The sequence below is a fragment of the Chaetodon auriga genome, chromosome 4 (genome assembly GCF_051107435.1).
Source record: "Chaetodon auriga isolate fChaAug3 chromosome 4, fChaAug3.hap1, whole genome shotgun sequence".
NCBI classification, from domain to species: Eukaryota; Metazoa; Chordata; class Actinopteri; order Chaetodontiformes; family Chaetodontidae; genus Chaetodon; species Chaetodon auriga.
The window spans coordinates 13,119,349-13,139,424 of record NC_135077.1 but is presented as its reverse complement, the minus strand read 5'-3'; the positions used below and the strand labels follow the sequence as shown (position 1 = coordinate 13,139,424).

The window sequence follows — 20,076 nt, the reverse complement described above, 5'->3', positions numbered from 1 at the left end:
CCTGGAGCTTAGATGAAAGATCTTGTTACCAGAGGGTGGAAGGTTTCAGTCTGAGGAGAAGCTGTTGGGCTGAGCAACATGACAGGAAAGAGACCCCATATCAAAGTAGAGGATCATGTCAGGTGTGGAGAAACACCTGCCATGTTGTTTAGCTGATGTTTATCATGGTGAACTGCTTCATAATGAGAAATAAGTCTTAGCCTAACTCTCAGCCATGTTAAGAAGATAGTGTTCTGACATTATAATGATGAAATGTGTAACTCATAGTCACTGTGATGCTTCAGACTGTTCAGCTCAGCCCAACGTCTGTTTTCTCTGCACTGTGACAGAATGGCAGCTTCTGCAGCAGAGCTCAAACAGTTGATATATGCTGTACGTTTTCTATGTGACATGTTAGTTTACAGACAAAAGCAACCGAGAAATTTCAGTAAATGGTTACATTTTTCAGTCAGCAGCCTTCTGTTTAATGATGAGATTATGCAGTACATCATTAGGCTGCAAATATGAATGTGGAGCCAAGACATAGACGTTTATGTGAGCAAGATGCAAAAAAGCCCAAATTTCTCCAGCTGAATTACTGACAGCAGGGGACTGTTTGTGGTTTTGGTGGCATCAAGATAAAGCCTTTAATCATGCTTTGAAGGCTTTCCTAAAGCCGGTTTAAGGTCTGATAGGTTCTTGTAACTATTATTCTTCTAATACATTAATTATTGACTGTTTTTTCCTGAGCTGGTAAATCACTAATACACATCCGACCAGCTTTAAAAAAAAGTTTTCATGTCCAGTAAACAAAATCACAGCAAATCCAGTTTGAAAAGCTGAAACAAGCAAATGTTTTGTACTTTAGATCAATAATGATTATTTAGAGTTTATTTGGATTATTTTTATTGTCAGCCAACTACTTCTTGTGTTTTTTTAACCATTGATCTGGTTTCTAATGACCAGTTTTTCGCAGCAACAAACCACATTTTGAAGATTTGTAAATGAAACTGAATTTGAGATAACTTGTTTACCTGATTCAAGACAAATTTAGGCCCTGAACAGCTTTTAATGCTCTCCAGGGCTTTTAGGATTTAAAAACTATCATCAAAAAAGAGACTTTAAATGTCAGTCATCTGCAAAGGATAAAGCTTTATTTACAGTTCAAACAGTCAAAGATGGGCTGAATTCTTCAGAAACAAAGTCTGAATATGAAAGTCATGAACAGGCTCTCTGCCCTTTATGCGTTTGTTTGCATGTTCATAATCACTGAGGACAAAGAAACCCTCCGTCTTTGTGTCAAATATTCCGGTCTTCATCATCATCATCATCATCATCATCACGTCAGCCGGGGGGCCAGCTCGATGCTGTTGATCCTCAGCACCGTCTGTGGCTGGATGATGATCTTCTTGCGTTCGAACCGGTGTCTCCTCCAGAACCTCATGTGGACTTTAGGCCAGGACTCAGTCTTTTCGATCACAGTGGCCTCAACTCTGACCAGCTCCTTCCCCAGCAGAGGCCTGCCGATCAGGGTGAAGTCCTCCGCGCCGACCAGCAGCACCTTCTCCATCCGGATCCGCTCCCCGCACTCCGCATCGATGTGGTTCTCAATCAGGATAAGGTCTTCGTCGGTGACCTTCCACTGGCGGCTAGCGAAGTGCACCACGGCGAACAGCCGGCCGTACTGCCTCTGGTTGATCTTCTGGTTCACGGTGCTCACCACCGCGGCGTGTCGGCTCCGCTCCTCTTCCTCCGAGACCAGGGCCGTCTGCTCCGGCCACGGCGGTCTAGACAAGGAGGTCCGGGGCACCAGGTCCCCACTCACGGAGCTCTGTGTTCGGACAGCTGAGGAGAACAGGAGAGGCCGTCTGGGTAACAACACGCTGCATGTCCTCCAGAACCCTACGTTCCTGCACAGCGCCATCTTGACAGGAAATGCTGTGGTTCGCACCGCGCATGTGTGACAGCCCTACACCCTCTGCATGTACGCATGCGTCACTTTACGATCACCTGACTTCCTGCTTTCAGGAACATTTGATCAGATGTGGAAATCATCATCACAAGATAAAGTTATATTAGGTACAAAAATGCCGCAATGAAAAAAAGTTAAAAATGCTAAAATATTTTTCTTTTCAGTATTTAGTCAGTATGTATTTTATTGATAGTTATGTAGACTGTCCGTTTACTGAGAAATTCTGGAAAGATATGGAAAACTACTGATAGAAGAAACTCAAGGTCAATATATGCGTTTAGGATGTTGAAATGTAATTCTGCTACTCTCTGAAGATTTGCAGTACATGGCAGCACATGTTGATGAACAGCAGTAATCTACAACAGGGAATGAAATCTAGAAGATAAATGCTGTAAAATTGTAAAATTGTCTGATAACTAAATTTGTATGTGACAACTTCAATTAGTTTATTAGATGTGGAAATAGATTGTGTTAATACTTATAAAGTTCACAACACATACATAAAGTTTGTATACAGTTCATTATACAGTTTATTATACAGATCTGAGGTCCTTATACAGTATTCATATCCTTAAATAAATAACACAATGTAAAAGTAAGTTTGGGAAAAATATAATTAAAAGTCCTGCATTTAAGATTGTATAAAGTTTAAAAACTTAAGTATACTTACTATACAGAAGTGTTTACAACAAATTGTACGATCGAATGTAACAGCCCTCATTAAGCAGAATGGCCCCTTCCTGAATGTAATATCAGTGTATGTCGTTATATGACTATATATTATTATTAATGAGTATACATTATTATTATTATTATTATTATTTATGCGTTCTTGTGTAAGCAGCACTTAAATCTAGTTCGTCGAGATGGAGCTAATTGTAAACCACTCATATATTGTTGGATAGTTTTATCTATAACGATAAGTCATAATTTATAAACCAATCATATTTTGAAAATATTCAAATGAAGAACAAGTCCTTGAAATGGTAAATAACGTTACAGTACCAGAGTTTGGTCAGTACATTCCTAGCTCTGAGTGTGGAAACCTGAATTTACGACAGCACTTTAACGCAGCGCAGATCTGCCTCCATTTTGTGTCGATTGGCCCGTTTCCGGGTTTCTGAGAAGGGAGCGATAAACTGTGTCAACGGGGAGTATGGCTCTGCTTGCAGGTCAGGGGTGCGGGTAAAGTTTTCCGTAGCTACCCGAAACTGTTAAAAGTGACCCTTAAACGCTTTCAACCGTTTGTTTTATGCTCTACGTTATCGCAAAGATCTCTTGTTAACAGAATTTACAGCCAGCCGGACTGCGCTGACACTGACAGCTGGAAAGTAAACAGCTCGACCAGCTAACTGCAGCTAGCTCCTCTGTAACCGCCACTAGGTTAGCTGAGCTGGTTAACCGTCGAGAGCAAGCTAACGTTAGCCGGCTAACCTGTGAGTGTATTTGGTGGCGTTAAGTTACATCACCAGGACTTGCCAGCACCCTCCCATCCTAATTTTTGTCAAACTGTTCCGACGAAGGATTGCCACAACTGCACTTTCCATTCATGTTGTTTAGGAGGACGAGACTATCAGACCTTTTCTTCTTCGAGCCAGGGTAAGTAAACTGTTGGGATGTTGAAGCTAACTTTACCCCACCTAAGCTTAAGCTAGTGCCAGGTATAGTTGCTCCAGCGGATCGTTACCTGGGAGCGGCTGGAGCAGCTACACAACCTGCCCAGGCCTGATAAATCCTGTTTTACTTAGCTGTAAGTTATGTGACTCGGTTTGTATGTTTTTCCCCTCGCTGAAACCCCTGGATTTGTGCATCTATATGTATAATTTATATTTTAATAACTGAACATGTTAACGCGTGCTCGCCACACTGTTGTACATGTAAGCCGAAGAGGATGTTTTTATGGTGAAATCTGTCCTGGAAGTGGATGAGCACACTGAGTGGGTTATGTCATGGCAGTGCTGGGCTGTCAGTTCCACAAAAAGCCTAGAAACACACACACACACACACACACACAGCCACGGGCCTTTAGCTCAGTGTATTTCCTTGACCACAAAATCATCTGACTTCCTCATTCAGCCCCCCTCCCTGGTTGTATTTCTCTGCGCAGCGTCACACTGTTGATGTGGGCAAACTTCTTCCCATTAAATGGATGTTTGCCAACTGTTTGGATGAACAGCTTTAAGGAGACCAAACCTCAGCGATCATGATCTACTTAGGACGTCATTTTACTTTGATCTTGAGTGGAAAGGATTACTGAGTTCATAGGGTTCAAAGGTCAGGACCTGTTGGTTTTATCAGTGTATAACTGTTTTTGCATGTGTTTCTGTAAATAGATATATTCTGCAGAGGTAATACAGACGATCATCGGGGGACAATAAGTGTGATATAATCTTCTTTTCTAAAAGCCACCATGCTTTAATATGAAGCACTGATGGGGATTTTTAATATTGCTATACTGTTATAGTTATTCAGAATGTAAATATTCAGTACTGCATATGTCCTCCTGCTTATACATATATTGTCATTTTCTTATTCGTCTTATGTAGAGTTTTCTTTACTCTTTCCTACATCATAAAGAGACAATAGCACATGTGTCCTGTTGCTGCTGGACAGTGGTGGGTATCATTTAAAACTTTAAATACTTACATTTTTATATCACTATCAGAACTTCAGTATTTTAATTTTCTGAGTGTAAGCACACTTTTTACAAAAAACATTTTGCATTTAACTTAAATAAGGCAGACTTTTCAGGTACATCTGCGTTGTCCTGACACTTAAAACCATAAGAGAAAATAAAGTATATAATTGACAAACTGCTGCTAGTTCATTACCATTTTTGATTCTTAGTTGTCACAAACACATTTTAGACTATACCCGGCCCTGAAGATGACCTCTGTTTGTGATAGTATAGTATCAAATTAAATTGATCAAACTCTTAGTGTCAGATCCCACACTTTAGGTTCCTAGTGAGAAAGAACTTGTCTTTTTTGTTTTTGATCATTAATGTAATTCAGTTCAATATATGAAGATTGTTTAATCTCAGCCCTAACATTTCCATTTTATTTTATTCCATGCAAGTTTTTCTCAGTGTTTGAAGGCAATTAAATGATAAGTCTATTGACAGAAAATTAATCAGCAACAATTTTGGTATTCAATTACAATCATATTTGTCATTTGTAAGCAAAAATGCCAAAGATTTACTGGTTCCAGCTTCTCAAATCAGGTTCCACTGCTATACTATTTTTTAAATATTTTCTGCATCAATCAATCAATTAAGAAAATTACCAGCTGATAAATCGATACTGAAAATAATCATTAATTGCAGCCCTCACTGGAATGACATGAGTTGTTACAACCGATGACTTTTTGTTTCTGAAAAAAATTCTTAAAAAACATTTTGATGTGTCCTACAAAAATATTTACATGCATTATCAGCCCACTAAAGTAACAGTTCTATCAAATAAATAAAGACTCCTGCAGTTAAAGGACAGAACAGAAGCCTGTGTGATGCTCAGTAATTCTTACATCTGTTAATGTTTTTGCAAAATACTCGTGTCAGCAAAACAGCCATTTTTGTTTGGCATCAGCTGTAATTCAAGAGTAATAGAAGAGCTCATTTCCCAAAAGTCAGTTCGGCTGCAACGAGCCGCTATTGTTATTGTCCATTAATCTATCTCATGTGTAAGATGTCATTTTAATGGAAGATTCCCATCAGATGATGTCCAAGTAATTGTAATAATAATAATGTTGTAAATCAAACTCTGGAATTTGGTATCTTTACTTAATAACTGACTTCAAGGATGAATTGACAATCAAAATAGTCTGATTGTATTTATGCTGATGGGTTCAGCAGTTAATCAGCTAATTGTTGCAGCTTTAATATAGAGGGAATTGATACCCTGATAAATACCACTGTAATTACTCTAAAACATTTACATAGCATGGTTTTATCTGTCGGATTGGTTAAAAGTTTTTACATGTCAATTTCAATCAGAATCAGTTGTTGTGTGAGATCTGTTAATAGAGGTTGGATTATTGTTCTGATTGTAAGTGGAATATTAACAGCCTTAAAGCACTGAAAGCATGCCTCTAAAACCAGTCTCTGACTGTCTTTGGCTTCAATCCTCGTGTGCTCAGCAGATCTTGAAACATTTCCTTTTCTGCCAGAGAAGAAAACCCCCTACTCTCAGTTTCTGTCTCTGTCGCTGTGACTCTCCATTTAAACCACGTCACTGACTGACTGGCGAGCTTGCTCGGTCAGATTCCTTTGGTTTCCCTCGGTGAAAACCTGCCCCAACACTCAACCAGACGGCCCGAGGAATGGAGCAGCAGTGGAGGGTGAGGGTGGGGTGAGGAGCCAGTGCTGCCTGCATGAGCCAACAATGGGCCCAGACAGCTAACTGGTTTGGGGAGATCCACTGACCTCAGTCATTGTGTTCAGAGCTGACACATACAGAGCAGTTTCAGGTGTATCATAGAAACGTTTGATATGGACAGGCATAAGTTGTTTTTTGCTTTGAATCAATGTAAACTCAGCAACAGATTGTCTTTACCTTGAGTCCAAATGGACAAATCCTCTTTGATCCATAAGAGAAGAAACTTTTACACAAGTGAAAAAGACAAAAGCAACTTCACTGCTGGAATATTCATCCTATACAATGGGAATAACCATCTGTTTTTGTTTGATTCTGTAGTGTCAAAATAATTCTAATGAATATACAATAAAGAGAGAAACATGTACCTGCTAGTGTTGGGTACTGCTTGCATTTGAATTGATATGTGGAATTCATTACTGGTACTCAACTGCTCCTTTTTCCTGTACTTTACTCTCTCTGCAATAACAAAAGTGTATTCAGTTGTAAAAAATAAGTTCAAACATCTCCATTTCAGACACAGCCAGTGGCTGTGCTAAAAATGCTAAGCTAATGTTAGCCAAGAAAGAAAGCCCAGTTATGTCTAGCAAGGACTTATCCAACTAACTAAGTACCTGAAGATGTGGATGAATGTGTTGATGCCTCACTTAAAGTTTCCATGGAGGGTTGAACTTCTTCAGCGTTGTATGCAGGTGTCCTAATGTTAGCTGTGGCTGCTGCAGGGACTTTGTCTTTCAAACACAATTCACCCTTCAGTCTTAAGATATATTTTGTGTTTGACCAGGTGTTTCCTCAGGTTAGATGTGTTGCCCTGGCCAGCTATGCATTTTGTATTAGAAATACAGTAGTGAGTGTTGTCTATATTAGATTTTGAAAACTGCTTTCAGCTCGACTTTGCCCTGACAGCCCCTAGCTGTGACTTGAACTAGCTGCAGGGGTTATGTGGTCTTAGTCTCTTTCATTGTCTTTAAATTGCTCTCGCACCAAGATGTGCTCTCAGGTACCGAAATTTGTGGCTGCAGATAGTGAGTATTTGACCAATTGGAATATTGACTGCTGCAAGCCCCACCCCCAAAGTTCCTGTACTTTTCGAAAGTAATACCTCTGGAGCAGGGACTTTTTGGGGAGGGGTTAAATAATGCCCCAATCTTCTTAACTTTGGGACTACACAGCCTCCCAACCTGTCGTAGCAAGGTTACAGCATTGTTTTCCAAATGCTCCGTTTTCCCTGCCATTTGTAAAATGCACGGCTTGCATTTTCAGATGTATCCACTCATGAAAACATTTAAGAAAAGCACATACCCCACCTCCATATATTCCTCCCAGGCAATGAAGACACCGAAGTCAGAAGGATTCATCCTCTGGGGTCCGTGAATTTCTGGACCAGTAGCTGTCAGCATGTTTCACTCAGGATCAACAGACCAACACTGCCATCGTTGAGTCTCTGCTCTCGTCGCTGCTAGTGTGGCGACAAATGAGTTTAAAGCTGAGATTTGAGAACACTCAAGGTGCCACTTCAAAGGATCTTTGTTGAAATGCTCATCTTCTCCCCACACCTCACTGATACAGCTCAGGAGCTGTTTCAGTGACTGCTTCCTTCTCCCAAGGATTTCTTTTAGAGAAACAGCCATTTGTTTCCACTGTGAAGGAGCAGAAGGAGTCCTGTTGGCAGCTCCTCCTCTTGTTTTCTTTTTAACAGCGTTCATGTAAGCAGAAAAATCTTGCCACTGCGACTAATCATGGTGATCTCGTGTTTTTTTCATATTCAGGGTTTGTTCTACAGATAGGTGGAGTGAGTTTCTTCACCTTAAGCCTCATAAAACCCTGATGACAGTTTGAATGAGTAACGATCATGTTACGACACTACACTAGATACTAGATTTAGTTGAGATTGTCCAACATCACAGAATCATCACAGTGAGGATTGTCTTATTTGCAGTGATTAGACTTTTTTGTGTCAGTGAACTATTCATCTACAGTTTTCTGTCATATCTTTGACTCTCATCTGCCTCATGTTTCACATTAATCCCTTCACAAATCAGGTGAATCCAGGGCACTGATTCAGTTGCTGTAACAGAGAGACTTGTACTGCATGTTTCTTGCCACAAGAGCCAAAATAAAAGCACTTTAATACTCTGCTCTACACAGTACAGCCCTTTTCATTCTGCCTCTATAATACAATGGCTAATGCCCCTTAGTCCTTGTGAGTGGAGGCAGTAGTGAAGTGGTTCACTACAACAGACTGAGCTCTCTTCTGGCTAAGGAAGAAAGTAACAAGAAATATTTGACTGGTCAAATTCAAAGGCATTCATTTGCTTGTGAATAGTTAACACTGAAGACGGAAATGGCATTCTTTGTATTAGCAAATATTAGAATTAGGTTCATCGGAATAAGATTCAAATGGCATTAATTGTTCAATCAGGTGCCATTATACCGTTGCAGACGAAGAGGGAGCAAAGACAGGACAAATTTAAAAGCTCCAGTCAAACAAAGGTGCACATCCTTTGAAAAATGTTTACTTCTTACCCTATAATGGAGATGCTGATGCCAACAAGCGCTTCAACTTTTAATATTGCGAGTTAATTAAAGTTTTCATTGTATCTGAGAAAGAAGCCATTTATTTTTGCTGACCGTAACGCTGACAGTTCACATGTGACTGCTTCATCACTAACAGGATTCTTACACCTGACTTCCGAAGCAGAGCTCCGTACCAGAGAGACTGAACTGTAAAAGATGTTATCAGTGTCGGAATGATGATTTTTCAGCTCCATCAAGTGAAACATGTCTGTCGTTTGCAGGAGTCAGTGTGTGTCGTCCCCGCTGAGACGGTGAAGTCACCGGTCCTTACCCCACACAGAGAGGTGCCAACAGAGGGACAGGATGCCTATTCCTCCCCCTCCCCCTCCTCCCCCAGGACCCCCGCCTCCACCCACCTTCAACGAGGTCAGTGACAGGACAGAACACACACACACAGTTCAGTGTCGCCAAATTCATCTGTTCTTCAGTTAAATTCTGACATGAGGTTTAAACGTCCAGTCAAGAAACCATTCACATTATATGAATGGACGCATGAGGAATGACACACTGCTCTGTTCTATCATTCAGAATCATTAACACATTTATCCACAACAGTTCACAGCACCACTTTTTGAGATACACCTGTAATGATAATGCATAAACCAGGAACTAAATCCTGCATTAATGATGCTTAAAACATTACAGTTGCAGCAGTAGAGTCAGTGCTTTGTGTTTCCTTTCATACTTTCATACCAGTCAGCGTCTGTAGGAGATTACAGGTGAGCAGCTTCCTGTTCCTTGACTCAGCCTCGCAAAGACTTGACTATTATATAAATTGGGTTTGGCTGGATTGTTCTAGATAAGTGGAGAGTAGTGCACAGTCACTTACAGAAACGTGTTCGATTTGTTTAGCCAGGGGAAAGATAGTCAAATACTTCCTCTACGAGATCTGTACTGCAGTTACTTAATCCTGAACTAACTTCAACCTCAATTATAGCATGAATATGTAGAAAGTAAAAACCTGCCAAAGTCTAGTTGCTGTCCAGTGAACCAGCTGCTGAGTCATGTGACTTTTGTTTACAAGCCGTGGTTCTCTTTTAAGTGTGCCGTGTGAACCCAAACAAACCAAGTCCACAAACCGTCCACTGTGGTTCAGACCAGAGGAAGTGGAGGTGTGATTGTGTATTTGTTAACTCACTCCACAGGCGAACACGACTCCTCCCAAACTCAGCTCATCCGAGACTAAAGGCAGAGGAGCGCTGCTGTCGGACATCTGCAAAGGCACCAAGCTAAAGAAGGTCGCTGCGGTCAATGACCGGAGCGCTCCGATTCTAGAGAGTGAGTCACAGCAAGTTCATTTCACGCACACACTCACTCACGCACACACAAACCTGAACTGATGTGTAACAGTGAGCTTATTCACAATCTACACACGGAGAAACAGGACTACAGACTTGTCAGTAGCAGCAGTACGTTAATGTGTTCATGAAATAAGGGAACAAGCAAATAACAATTCTACAAACTGAGTTAAGAGTCTTGTGCCAGGTTGTCTCAGCGGATGAATACTTTTGAGTTATTTTGACTCTAAATTAGCATTTTCTTTCCATTTCTTAGATATTGAAATACTTATTAATCTTCAGTAAAGGAATGTTTGTAATGACTTGTGCAGATATAATTGTATTTATTATAGGCTGGTCAGTCTATAGTAAAACTGCCTCATTAAGCAGTTTCAAAGAAAATGAGTAAATGTAGACGTTCAATATCTTGAAAAGGCTTGAAAAGACTTGACAAAACTGCCTGAGCCTTATACTGGGAACAAGCTGTGTGCTTGCATGCAGTCATAAGAAAGAGGAAGTAGAAATATTTCCATGGACAGGAGGAACTGATTCCACACGCTGCTTTTCCAACAATGTTTTGACACGTTTCCAGCTCGGTGAAGATGAAACTCATTGAAGGGTTGCTGAAAAAAGGTGTTCCTGCCATTCTCTGTTCTCTCATCCTGCTCTGTCATTCTCTCCTAATATTTGAATATTAAAATGTGTTTCTACCTCCATTTTTGTATCCGTCTAAATCGACATGGGTCTCACTTTTTAACCAGAATCAGGCGGTGGCGGCGGCGGAGGAGGAGGAGGAGGAGGCGGCGGTGGTGGTTTTGGAGGCGGAGCTCCTATGGGAATGGGAGGCCTTTTCCAAGGAGGTGTGCCAAAATTACGCCCAGTTGGAGGTAAAAGCTTTTTCTAAATGTTAGATTTAGAATTAGTCGTCTGTTCTTCATTCCCAGTGTTATTATTTTTATTTGAAACTGTTTGGCTACAAATATGCTTGTTTTTTGGAAAGGCTGCATCATTTTGTGTCTTTATCATAAATAAATAAATCAGAGAGAGGCCTGAAGTCAAAGTCCACCTCTGAGGGGAGTGAGCGAATGTGTCTCATAGTATGTCAGTCTTTGATGATAACAAAGCTCTTTCTATTTTTCTCCTGAGCTTTTGCTTTTATTTCTATTTCGACATGATTATTTTGTTGTTATAGACATAAACAATTCACACAGAATGTTAAGACCACAAATTCACACCAGCCGAATCAGCAGAGAAGATCTGGATACGAATGTGGTTATTTCCACCTTCACGGACGCAAACACATTTGTGTCCGGAGCTAAAGCGGATAGGAACGAGGGACATGAATTATGAATGAATGGCTCGAACTTACTTATATTATAGATGTCAAATATTAATGATGACAATCTTAATTAATAAAGAAAACCATCAGCAGTTCATTTGATAATGAAATGAACAGTAGTTGCTGTCACTCCATGTGGGCAATAGATGATTTTGAGCTTTAATGTGTGTTAAAAGTGTTTGTTGCTGTGATGGCATAAACACCACCTCTCTGTCCTCCACCCAGATGGTTCAGTCGGTGGTTCAGTGGGCAGATCCGCCCTGCGGCCCCCGGTGTCCCGGCCTGCGGCACCTCGCCCCCCCACAGGCCGCTCCAGTTCGCCCTCCCCACCCAACAAGCCCTCTCCATCAGAGCAGCGCTCCCACCGCCCCTCATTGCCCGACATCTCCCGCCCCTCCAGCAGCAGCGGCTCCTCCACAGGCAGCGGAATGAAGCACAGCACTTCCGCCCCACCTCCTCCTCCACCCTTCAGCAGAGGTTCTCGTGGCAATGCGCCACCTACTCCCAATCAGAAAGCACCTTCCTCATCCTCCTCTCACAACAGAGAGAAGCCCCTGCCACCAACGCCTAACAGAGGCCACACCCCTCACAGCTCCGTGAAGCCGCCTCCGTCTTCCAGCAGACCGCCAACAGGTGGCTCTTCTGCTCCTCCGCCTCCCCCGCCATACAGACCACACACATCAAGTGGCGTCTCCAACGGACCGTCCCACATAGATGGGGGTGGGGCTCCGGAACTGCCGCAGAGGCACAACTCCCTGCACAAAAAACACACATCTGGAGGACGCAGCCATGCTCCACCCCCGCCTCCTTCATTGTCTCCATCCTCCCAGCAAGGCGTCAGACCACCACCACCTGCCAGAGAGCCACCTGGACGCAGAGCAGGTACAACTATCTGCAGTGTAAACACACAGAACCGTCAGTATTCATGTTTAAAAGATAAACCGTTCGAGATCACTTCAGCTGGAACGCAAACAGTTTTCTCACTTCTTTAGCGATAAGTTACATTCTGTGTTTTCAGAGGCCCACTTACAGCAAAATTCCATGTAAAAACATAATGTCACTGCACAGCATCAAATGATCTACATGTTATTCTGGGTTCCCTCATCCCACTGGTATGACTGGCCAACCGCAGAGAATGGATAGACAATAGATACTCATATGTTTCCAGTAATTCAGTAGATCCAGAGATAGATGGGACCTGGCCCAGGTCCAAGTTATGATCAGTCTAGTTTGGTCTGGTAGGGTCCTGTTGTAATGCTGCAGGTCTATGTGTTTTGATACCGGAGTGGATCCAAACATCTCTGATCATATACTGCATCATCATCTCTTTGTAGACTGATTTTAGATCAGTTTCAGAGACCCAGAGCTAAGATCAGGTATTTTGTTCAACATTTCTTTGACTCTTTTCCTCATCTCTCTGCTGTCAACTCTCTTAAAAAAAAAAACACTTTGTAATTAAAGTAAAAATGTAATTCGGCATTAATAGACTGATGCACCTTTTGACCAGTCAATGTGGTTTACTGTATATAAACATTATGGGTGTGTGACGACTCCTTCTGATTCAGCATTTGAACAGTCCCAGTGATGAGGACAACATCAGTGTACTTTCTCAGCTGAAGGAATGTTCATTCAGAGGCCGAAGCAAGTTTTGACTCGTTATCTTTGAAACTTTAACGTACGATGCAGCCTGAAAGCAACAAACTGCACAGAAACATTTCCCCCATCACACTTACTGCAGGGCAGAGCGCAGGGACATTGGTTTGGTTGGTTCTGTGTAACGTATAAATCCACCTCCTTTTTACTCTTTCAGGTGTCTACACAGACACTGAACATGCTGTCGTTTCATATTTCCTATGACATCTACAGCTGCTTTTGTACTTTACAGTATTTCAACACATGGAGCAGATATGCTCTCTCTGGAAATGCATGTGTAGGCTTGATAAGGTAGATGCTATATAGATGAAGACACATGTTTGATGCCTTCGTTTTTTTCAAGTGTATAAACCCAGAAGTTACTTTACGTGTGTGTTGATTGATTTTAGACACCTTCATCTACCAAACACCTTAGTTTTATAAAATGAATCAATTATATCTTGCAGAAATTGAACTTTCAGATGATGATTTTGTTCACTCCCCAGAGGAAATTAATGGCTCACTGGAAACATATCCATAATTTAAATTCAGAGTGAACGCACAAAACAGGAAGGCACTTGTTAGCTGGACCTCTGTGTTGTGATTGGACAACGCCACTCGCCACGAGGCCTCCTGGTTTCTCTGCATTCCTGAAGCCCTGTGGAATATTCCTGCATTCCTCTTCACTTTCGCTCTCTCTGCTTCTCCACTACTTTCACAAGTTACAAGATGTCTTCTGTTTCCTTCATTGTTCTGTTCTCTGCCTCCCATTGTACTATTCTGTTATTTTCTGATATTTACAAGTAACTATACAGTGGCTGTCTGGTTTAAAGTCCTATAACGTGTCATTTTGCCATTGAGATCTAGTGCATAATGACAAACAGACTTCTATTATTATGTCAGAATTAATTCAAAATGCATTTGCGGAGAATCAACTCAAAAGAAAAATAAAGAGATTTGTAGTTCCTGACCTGAAAATACGTTTGTTGTTAGAGAACTGTTTCTCAAACCCCAGACATCAGAGCCCGATCGAAGGCGCCAGCAGTGGCACATTTCTTGGTATCAGCCTGCTGGAAATATCTGAACATAGTGTGATGTCAAATCATCACAGTATGTGATTCATGGGAACAAAGAAAAGTACACAGACATCAAAATGAGCTCATCGTGATGCCTGTTGTAAGTGTCCTTTATGGATACTCTGAAAAGGGGCTGCCAGGAACTTTTGGCCCCAACCCTCATTAAAACCCTCATTAAATAACCGTTCAGGTTACTGTCATGTAAAGTGACGTCATGTGTGTGTCCGTGTGTGTGATCTACACAGCTCCCCAGGTGCCCCCTCTTGGGTCTCGTAACGGCGGCCGTGACGCCCCTCCTCCCCCGCCTCCATACCGCGTCCACAGCTCTGTGACCTCAGAGCCCCACAGCCGAGTGGTCAAACCGCCTCCACCTCCCTCCTCTTCCTCCGTCTCATCATCCTCCTCCTCCTCCCGAACCCCGGCTGGACCCCCTCCACCACCCCCGCCCATCCGGAACGGCCACTCCTCCATCTCCTCCTCCAAGTCCATCTTAGGTGAGTCAGAATGGACTGCTTCAGGATCATCATGCTCCTCCTCCTATTCATGGTTTCACATCGACAGCTGCATTTAAGTTTGACTTTCTCAGGTTTACAGAACAAATAGATTTTTACTGAACTCATATCACATAATAATTATCAGAGGAAACTATATGCCCACACCCATGGTGGTGGGTATGGCACATTTTTTTTTTGATTTTGTTGCACCAGCTCCTGTTAGCTTTTTTTGTCACCATCTTCTTCAAGGGGTATTTTAACGATTCACTGTTGCACTTCCATAAAGTTGGAGGGACTCAAGAGACAGATTTAAAAAAGATGTTGATTTTTAGTTTCTAGTTTGGATCAAACTTCAAAAACACAGGGTCTGACATCTCCCATAATTCAACTCTTTCATTGGAAAGACTTGTCTTTCATTAGACCCCTCTCTGCCTTCCACTTCTTTTAAACCCTGCACCCTCAGTTTGCAATGTCATGTAAAGTCAGTGTAGTGGCCCTTTAATATCCCAAAATATCTGCAATACTATGCACTGTCATGCTGCCAGAGGTCTTTCCACTCTTCAGCACTTTGCACGTGCCAGATTTCAAATGTGGGAAAGGCAGAGGGAAAATAAAACAGCTGAACTGTTGGTACTCCTTTAAAATTAAGGGTTAGAACTGGCTGCTGTTTTCTGCTTGAAATGCGATGCTGTTACTCTTGATGTTTTAGTTGCCTACAAACCACAAGTTTCTTTTTAAATGTACCAGTTATTCTGCTGTTGAGCTGTCATTGGCCTATCTTATCTTTTATTCATATATCTACATAGAATTATTCTCCCATCACCCTCAGCTGTGTTGTTGAGCCTCAGTCACAGGAGCTGTTCACATGGCTTTTGTGTCTGATCTTGATGTGATGTGATGAATGGCTGTCGATAGTCAAATATTCCACTGCAGCCATGCAAATGAGCCTGTTTTTCTTTCCTGTTGTGCTGGAACAAATCAGGAGGGCAGGGACGTTTCCTCGATTACCATCTGAGGTTCAAGTGGTACTTGTTCAGGCAGAAAACACACACTTATACCAGGTGCCACAATATTAAGTAGTAAAAACTAGCTCCCTGTGATGTTAAATTTCTTGATTTTCAGATTGAATGGTGTTTTTAGGTTATGTTGTTTTCCATTTCAACATCACAAGCCTGCTGTTTTTGCACTACTGTTATTTATACTAATATGCTCACATCCGTTACATCTTGTGCAGTTTTTACTATGTTGTATTTTTTTTTTTTTTCAACTGTGTAACAATAGAAACACTGTATTTAATGTGCATATTTGACTTGACAACAGAAAGCTACTTCATACCTGGTTTTGAAGTATCTTTAAGATGCACAATATTGTGTCACTAAAAAATCAAAACCAGATGTTTAATGGTAGTTTTAATATTGGTTAAATAATGTAACTCTGCATTGAAAAATCTATGATTTTCATTGACCTTTGATGTTTTCTTACATGTGACTCACAGGGTTTTAGAAGTACAACCTTAACAATGATCACGTATTTGAGTCAAAATGATAACACAAACATTACAAGCTTCATAAGGGAATTCATTGTAGGCTGAGTAGATTATTCAACTGTGTCTAATAACCTGGTAACTCGATGCTTTAATTGCTGTTTTTGTCGTATTTTCTTCTTCCCCAGATGATTTTGAATCCAAGTTCAACTTCCACCCGATTGAGGACCTTCCACCTCCAGAGGAGTACAGGCATTTCAACAAGGTCTACCCCAGCAAAACCAACAAGGGTACGAGTACAGCTGTGTGTCTTCAACAAGACAGTCCACCTTTTCAGTAGATTCATCTTTTCCTTCTCTTGGCATCTTATGTGTGCTTTTACATTTCCATGCAGCTCACTGTCAGACAAGTTCGGTTTATTTACCCAGTAAAAAGAGAGAGCGATAGACTCAAAGTGGTGAAAGCACAGGACTGAAAAATGGCAAAAAGTGAGGAGGAAAAGGTTTTTCAACTGTGGTTTGATTTCATCCATTGACTGTGGTGTAGTTGCCTCAATGTCCCAAGATATCAGACTTTGTTCTGTAGTGATTATGATTTAGTTAAGTCACTGATGGAAATCAGTTTGTTGAACTGAACTGCTCTTCAAGATGAAGCTGCAGATAAGAAGAAGGTTTAGTTTCATGTGACAGACGAGCTGAGTTAATTGCTGGCTGTTGTGTTTGCTTACAGACGTTATCTTTAGGTTACCAGTTAATGATTTATGTTTTTTCTTTCACAACTTTTGTTCCATGTACTTGTTCTGTATTTTGTTCGGCTCTTTGTTGGGGCAGCTTCAGCTCAGGTGGTGGAGTGAGTAGGACGTTAACTGTAGGGGTTGTGGATCAATCTCTGGCTCCGTCTGTCCACACGTGGTCAGTTAGTGTGCTTACATGCACTTAAGTCACAAAGATGCATGAGTTGAAAACAAACTCCTTCTTTTCCAGTATCTGACACTGGAGAAACAAAACACACGGTTCCAAGTGGGCCACCTCGGCTTAAACGAAGACCGCTGCTAACAGCACAAACATTAATACATAAAGCATTAAGCTTAGGGCAACAGAGCCAGAGGCACTATCTCACACCAGATATTTGATTTGTGTGGCTGTTGTTTAGTCTGTCATTTATTTTTGAATGGATGAAAATTAGAAAAAGACTGATTTTAAGGTGGAGGTGGAGCGTGCGGTTATACTGGATCGGTAGACTCTCCAAATTAATTATCACCATGTTTGGGGGCGTCTCTGTGGCTTAGTGTTCAAGGACTTTGACCATGAGCCGCAACGTCCCTGGTTCGAGTTGTTGCATCGCTCTCCCTCATTCCATGTCACATAAAATCAAATCAACAACTAGAGCTGACTTTGACTTCTGTACATTTCCATAATCCAAAGAGTTTCCCATTAAAATGCTTTGATACTCAGTTCCAGCGCTTTGTCTGTCTTCATGTCACAGCAGACCTGTGGAATTTATAGCCTGTTTTACACAGTTAATCATTTCTCCGTGTCTCTGTGTGTCTGTGTGTGTGTTAAATGGGAGAACTGACCTGGAGTGACCTTTGTCTCTTCTTCCCTCAGCCATGATGAGAGGAGCTCCTCCAGCACCGCCGGTGGGGAGGTGAACAGATCTCAGCTCAGGACTTGAACTCTCAGTCAGCCGACTCCATGGACGGTCGGTGGGAATGAGGGGTAGTGGTGGAGAAGCACCCAAATCACAAACACACTACAACACACACACAAACACACTAACACTAAAGCACCAGCTGGAAGCACAGTGAAGGTAAACACTACCACACCACGCAGGTTCGACACGACTCAGCAGTCACCTTCTATCTTTGCACAAGAGAACAAAAACCACTCGGAGGCGAGAACCAGACTCGACCTCTCTGACTGTGACCACCTCGACTTCTCCTCTGCTGACGGGCCGTCGAGGCTTCTGTTTGACGCAACATATCAGGACCAAACTCCGAACACTTCCAAATCTGTGCATTCCATCATTTTTTTTAATGCGTATAGTAATTTTCAAAATCCGAATAACATATTTTATTTCATTTGATTTATTATGATTTTGGTGTCAGCATAGATTTGTGGGGAAGAATTCAACACTACGAGTGGAAACTGTCTTTGAGTTTATGTTTTCAGCAGATTAATTACACTTCCCGCAAAACTGATAATGCCATGAATGTGGGGCTTTTTTTTTTTTTTTTTTTTTTTAAATAGCCATTCCAGCAGTGCCAGGTGAGGGTGCGTTTGAATCACATGTCAGTGTGCCAAAAGCGGGTGGAGTCAAATGAACTGCACAGAGTGTGCACAGTTTCCATATTTGTTCTATATATAATTGACATGTTTTAAATTCTCTCTCTGATCATGGACAAAATGCATTACTGGAAAGCTTGCAAAGTTATGACAGAAGCCTTGTCTGGTTGTTTATTTTTACATTTAGAGTGAGAATATTTCCTGCTTTTTTGTCCCCTCTGCTTTCCTTTATTTGGGGTGTTTATATTTCCATCTTCAGGCGATGCTGCACGGCTGCTTCGCCGCTAAACCGAGACACTGTGCATGACATTAATTTACGCACTTGTGGCAACAGAATTCTATGTGACAAAAATCTAGAAGAAGTAAGAGGGACCACCCCTAATTGTTCCTGATGTGTCTGACAAACTGTAGTTCACATAGCCAGCATCCTTTTCCAAACACACTGTGATTCCTGTGTGGTTCCACAGTGGAGGCCAACACTAAATTACTGTTTGTTTACTGGACCAAGTGTACATGATGTAGTTACAAGTTTGCAGTGCAGAGTTTTGGAGTTGTTCATAAGGGATCGTTTATCAGCTTTCTGTACAGGGAAGCCAGTCTAAAAGCTCAATTCTGTTCTGAATCCATCATTTTACTTTTGCTGCTGGTGGTCCTTTTTATTGGACTGTTCGGCCAGAGAAAGACAATATGTTGATTAATTGCTATGCAAGGAGCAGTTTGTACAGATTGTAGTTGGTAGCAGCTAACCAAAAAAAAAAAAACAAAACAAAACAAAAAAACAACCAACACTTAAGTGCCAGAGAACTGTTTCAGCAGATGGAGGTTCTTTACTACACTTTTCTTTACGCTTGAATTAAAACACTAATTACATCATAGTCAAACTAAGATGCCATGCAGGAAGAATGAACAGAAAGAAAGGCTAGTTCAGGCCAGATTCTTCATTCTCAGTGATACAGCGCCTCCTGCTGGACCATGCCTTACACAAGTCTGTTGTCACTCTCATCGGTACCAGTGCTTTTTATTTTATTTTTGTTTTTTTAGGGGGAAGATGATGACAACAAGGTAAATAAGAAACAAGTTTATTTGAAAATGCAATAAATATTGTATATTTACATTAAGGAATATGGTAATCATAGTTAATGATCTATTTTTATGTTGTAAAAAGCTTGTAATATAGGAAAGAGAAATGATTATAACAGTGTTCCAGTCGGTGAGCTTTGATCTGATAGAGCAAACCTCTCTGTGGCACTTCTCTGGATGTTTGGCCATAAGGGTGAATGAGCTGAATGGAAGTGTGAGGTTTTACCAACGAGCCAATGAGATCCTGTTTGTAAAGATCGGGTCCTGTATTTAAGGTGGGTCTATCTGGCAGATGACAGCGACGACACTAAAACAACCAACAACAAATGAAACTACACTTCCTGTCCTGGATGTATGCGCACCTTGTCACACAGGTGACCCGACACCTTTGTCTCCTCCTGTTCTCACTTTGTCCACTCTAAGAGCAAAAACCCTGTGGTCATTTCATGTTAATCAACCATGTTTTTATCATTTGAAATAATTTCAAATAAATATGGGGAAAAGGGTAC

At 41.4% G+C, this 20,076-nt stretch overlaps 2 protein-coding genes across 2 annotated transcripts; one reads left to right on the top strand and one right to left on the bottom strand.

Moving 5' to 3' along the window:
- Nucleotides 1-1,114: 1,114 nt before the first annotated feature.
- Nucleotides 1,115-1,903, bottom strand: mrpl21 (mitochondrial ribosomal protein L21). Its single transcript, XM_076728771.1, has one exon. The coding sequence runs from the start codon at nt 1,901-1,903 to the stop codon at nt 1,319-1,321; it is 585 nt and encodes a 194-aa protein (XP_076584886.1). The 3' UTR covers nt 1,115-1,318.
- Nucleotides 1,904-3,065: 1,162 nt separating this feature from the next.
- wipf2a (WAS/WASL interacting protein family, member 2a) lies at nt 3,066-19,236 on the top strand. The gene is made up of 8 exons (XM_076729231.1): nt 3,066-3,550; nt 9,123-9,267; nt 10,047-10,179; nt 10,940-11,065; nt 11,743-12,399; nt 14,471-14,719; nt 16,391-16,492; nt 17,810-19,236. Exons 2-8 carry the CDS (start codon nt 9,205-9,207, stop codon nt 17,851-17,853), a joined length of 1,374 nt encoding a protein of 457 aa, XP_076585346.1. The 5' UTR covers nt 3,066-3,550; nt 9,123-9,204; the 3' UTR covers nt 17,854-19,236.
- Nucleotides 19,237-20,076: the final 840 nt, after the last annotated feature.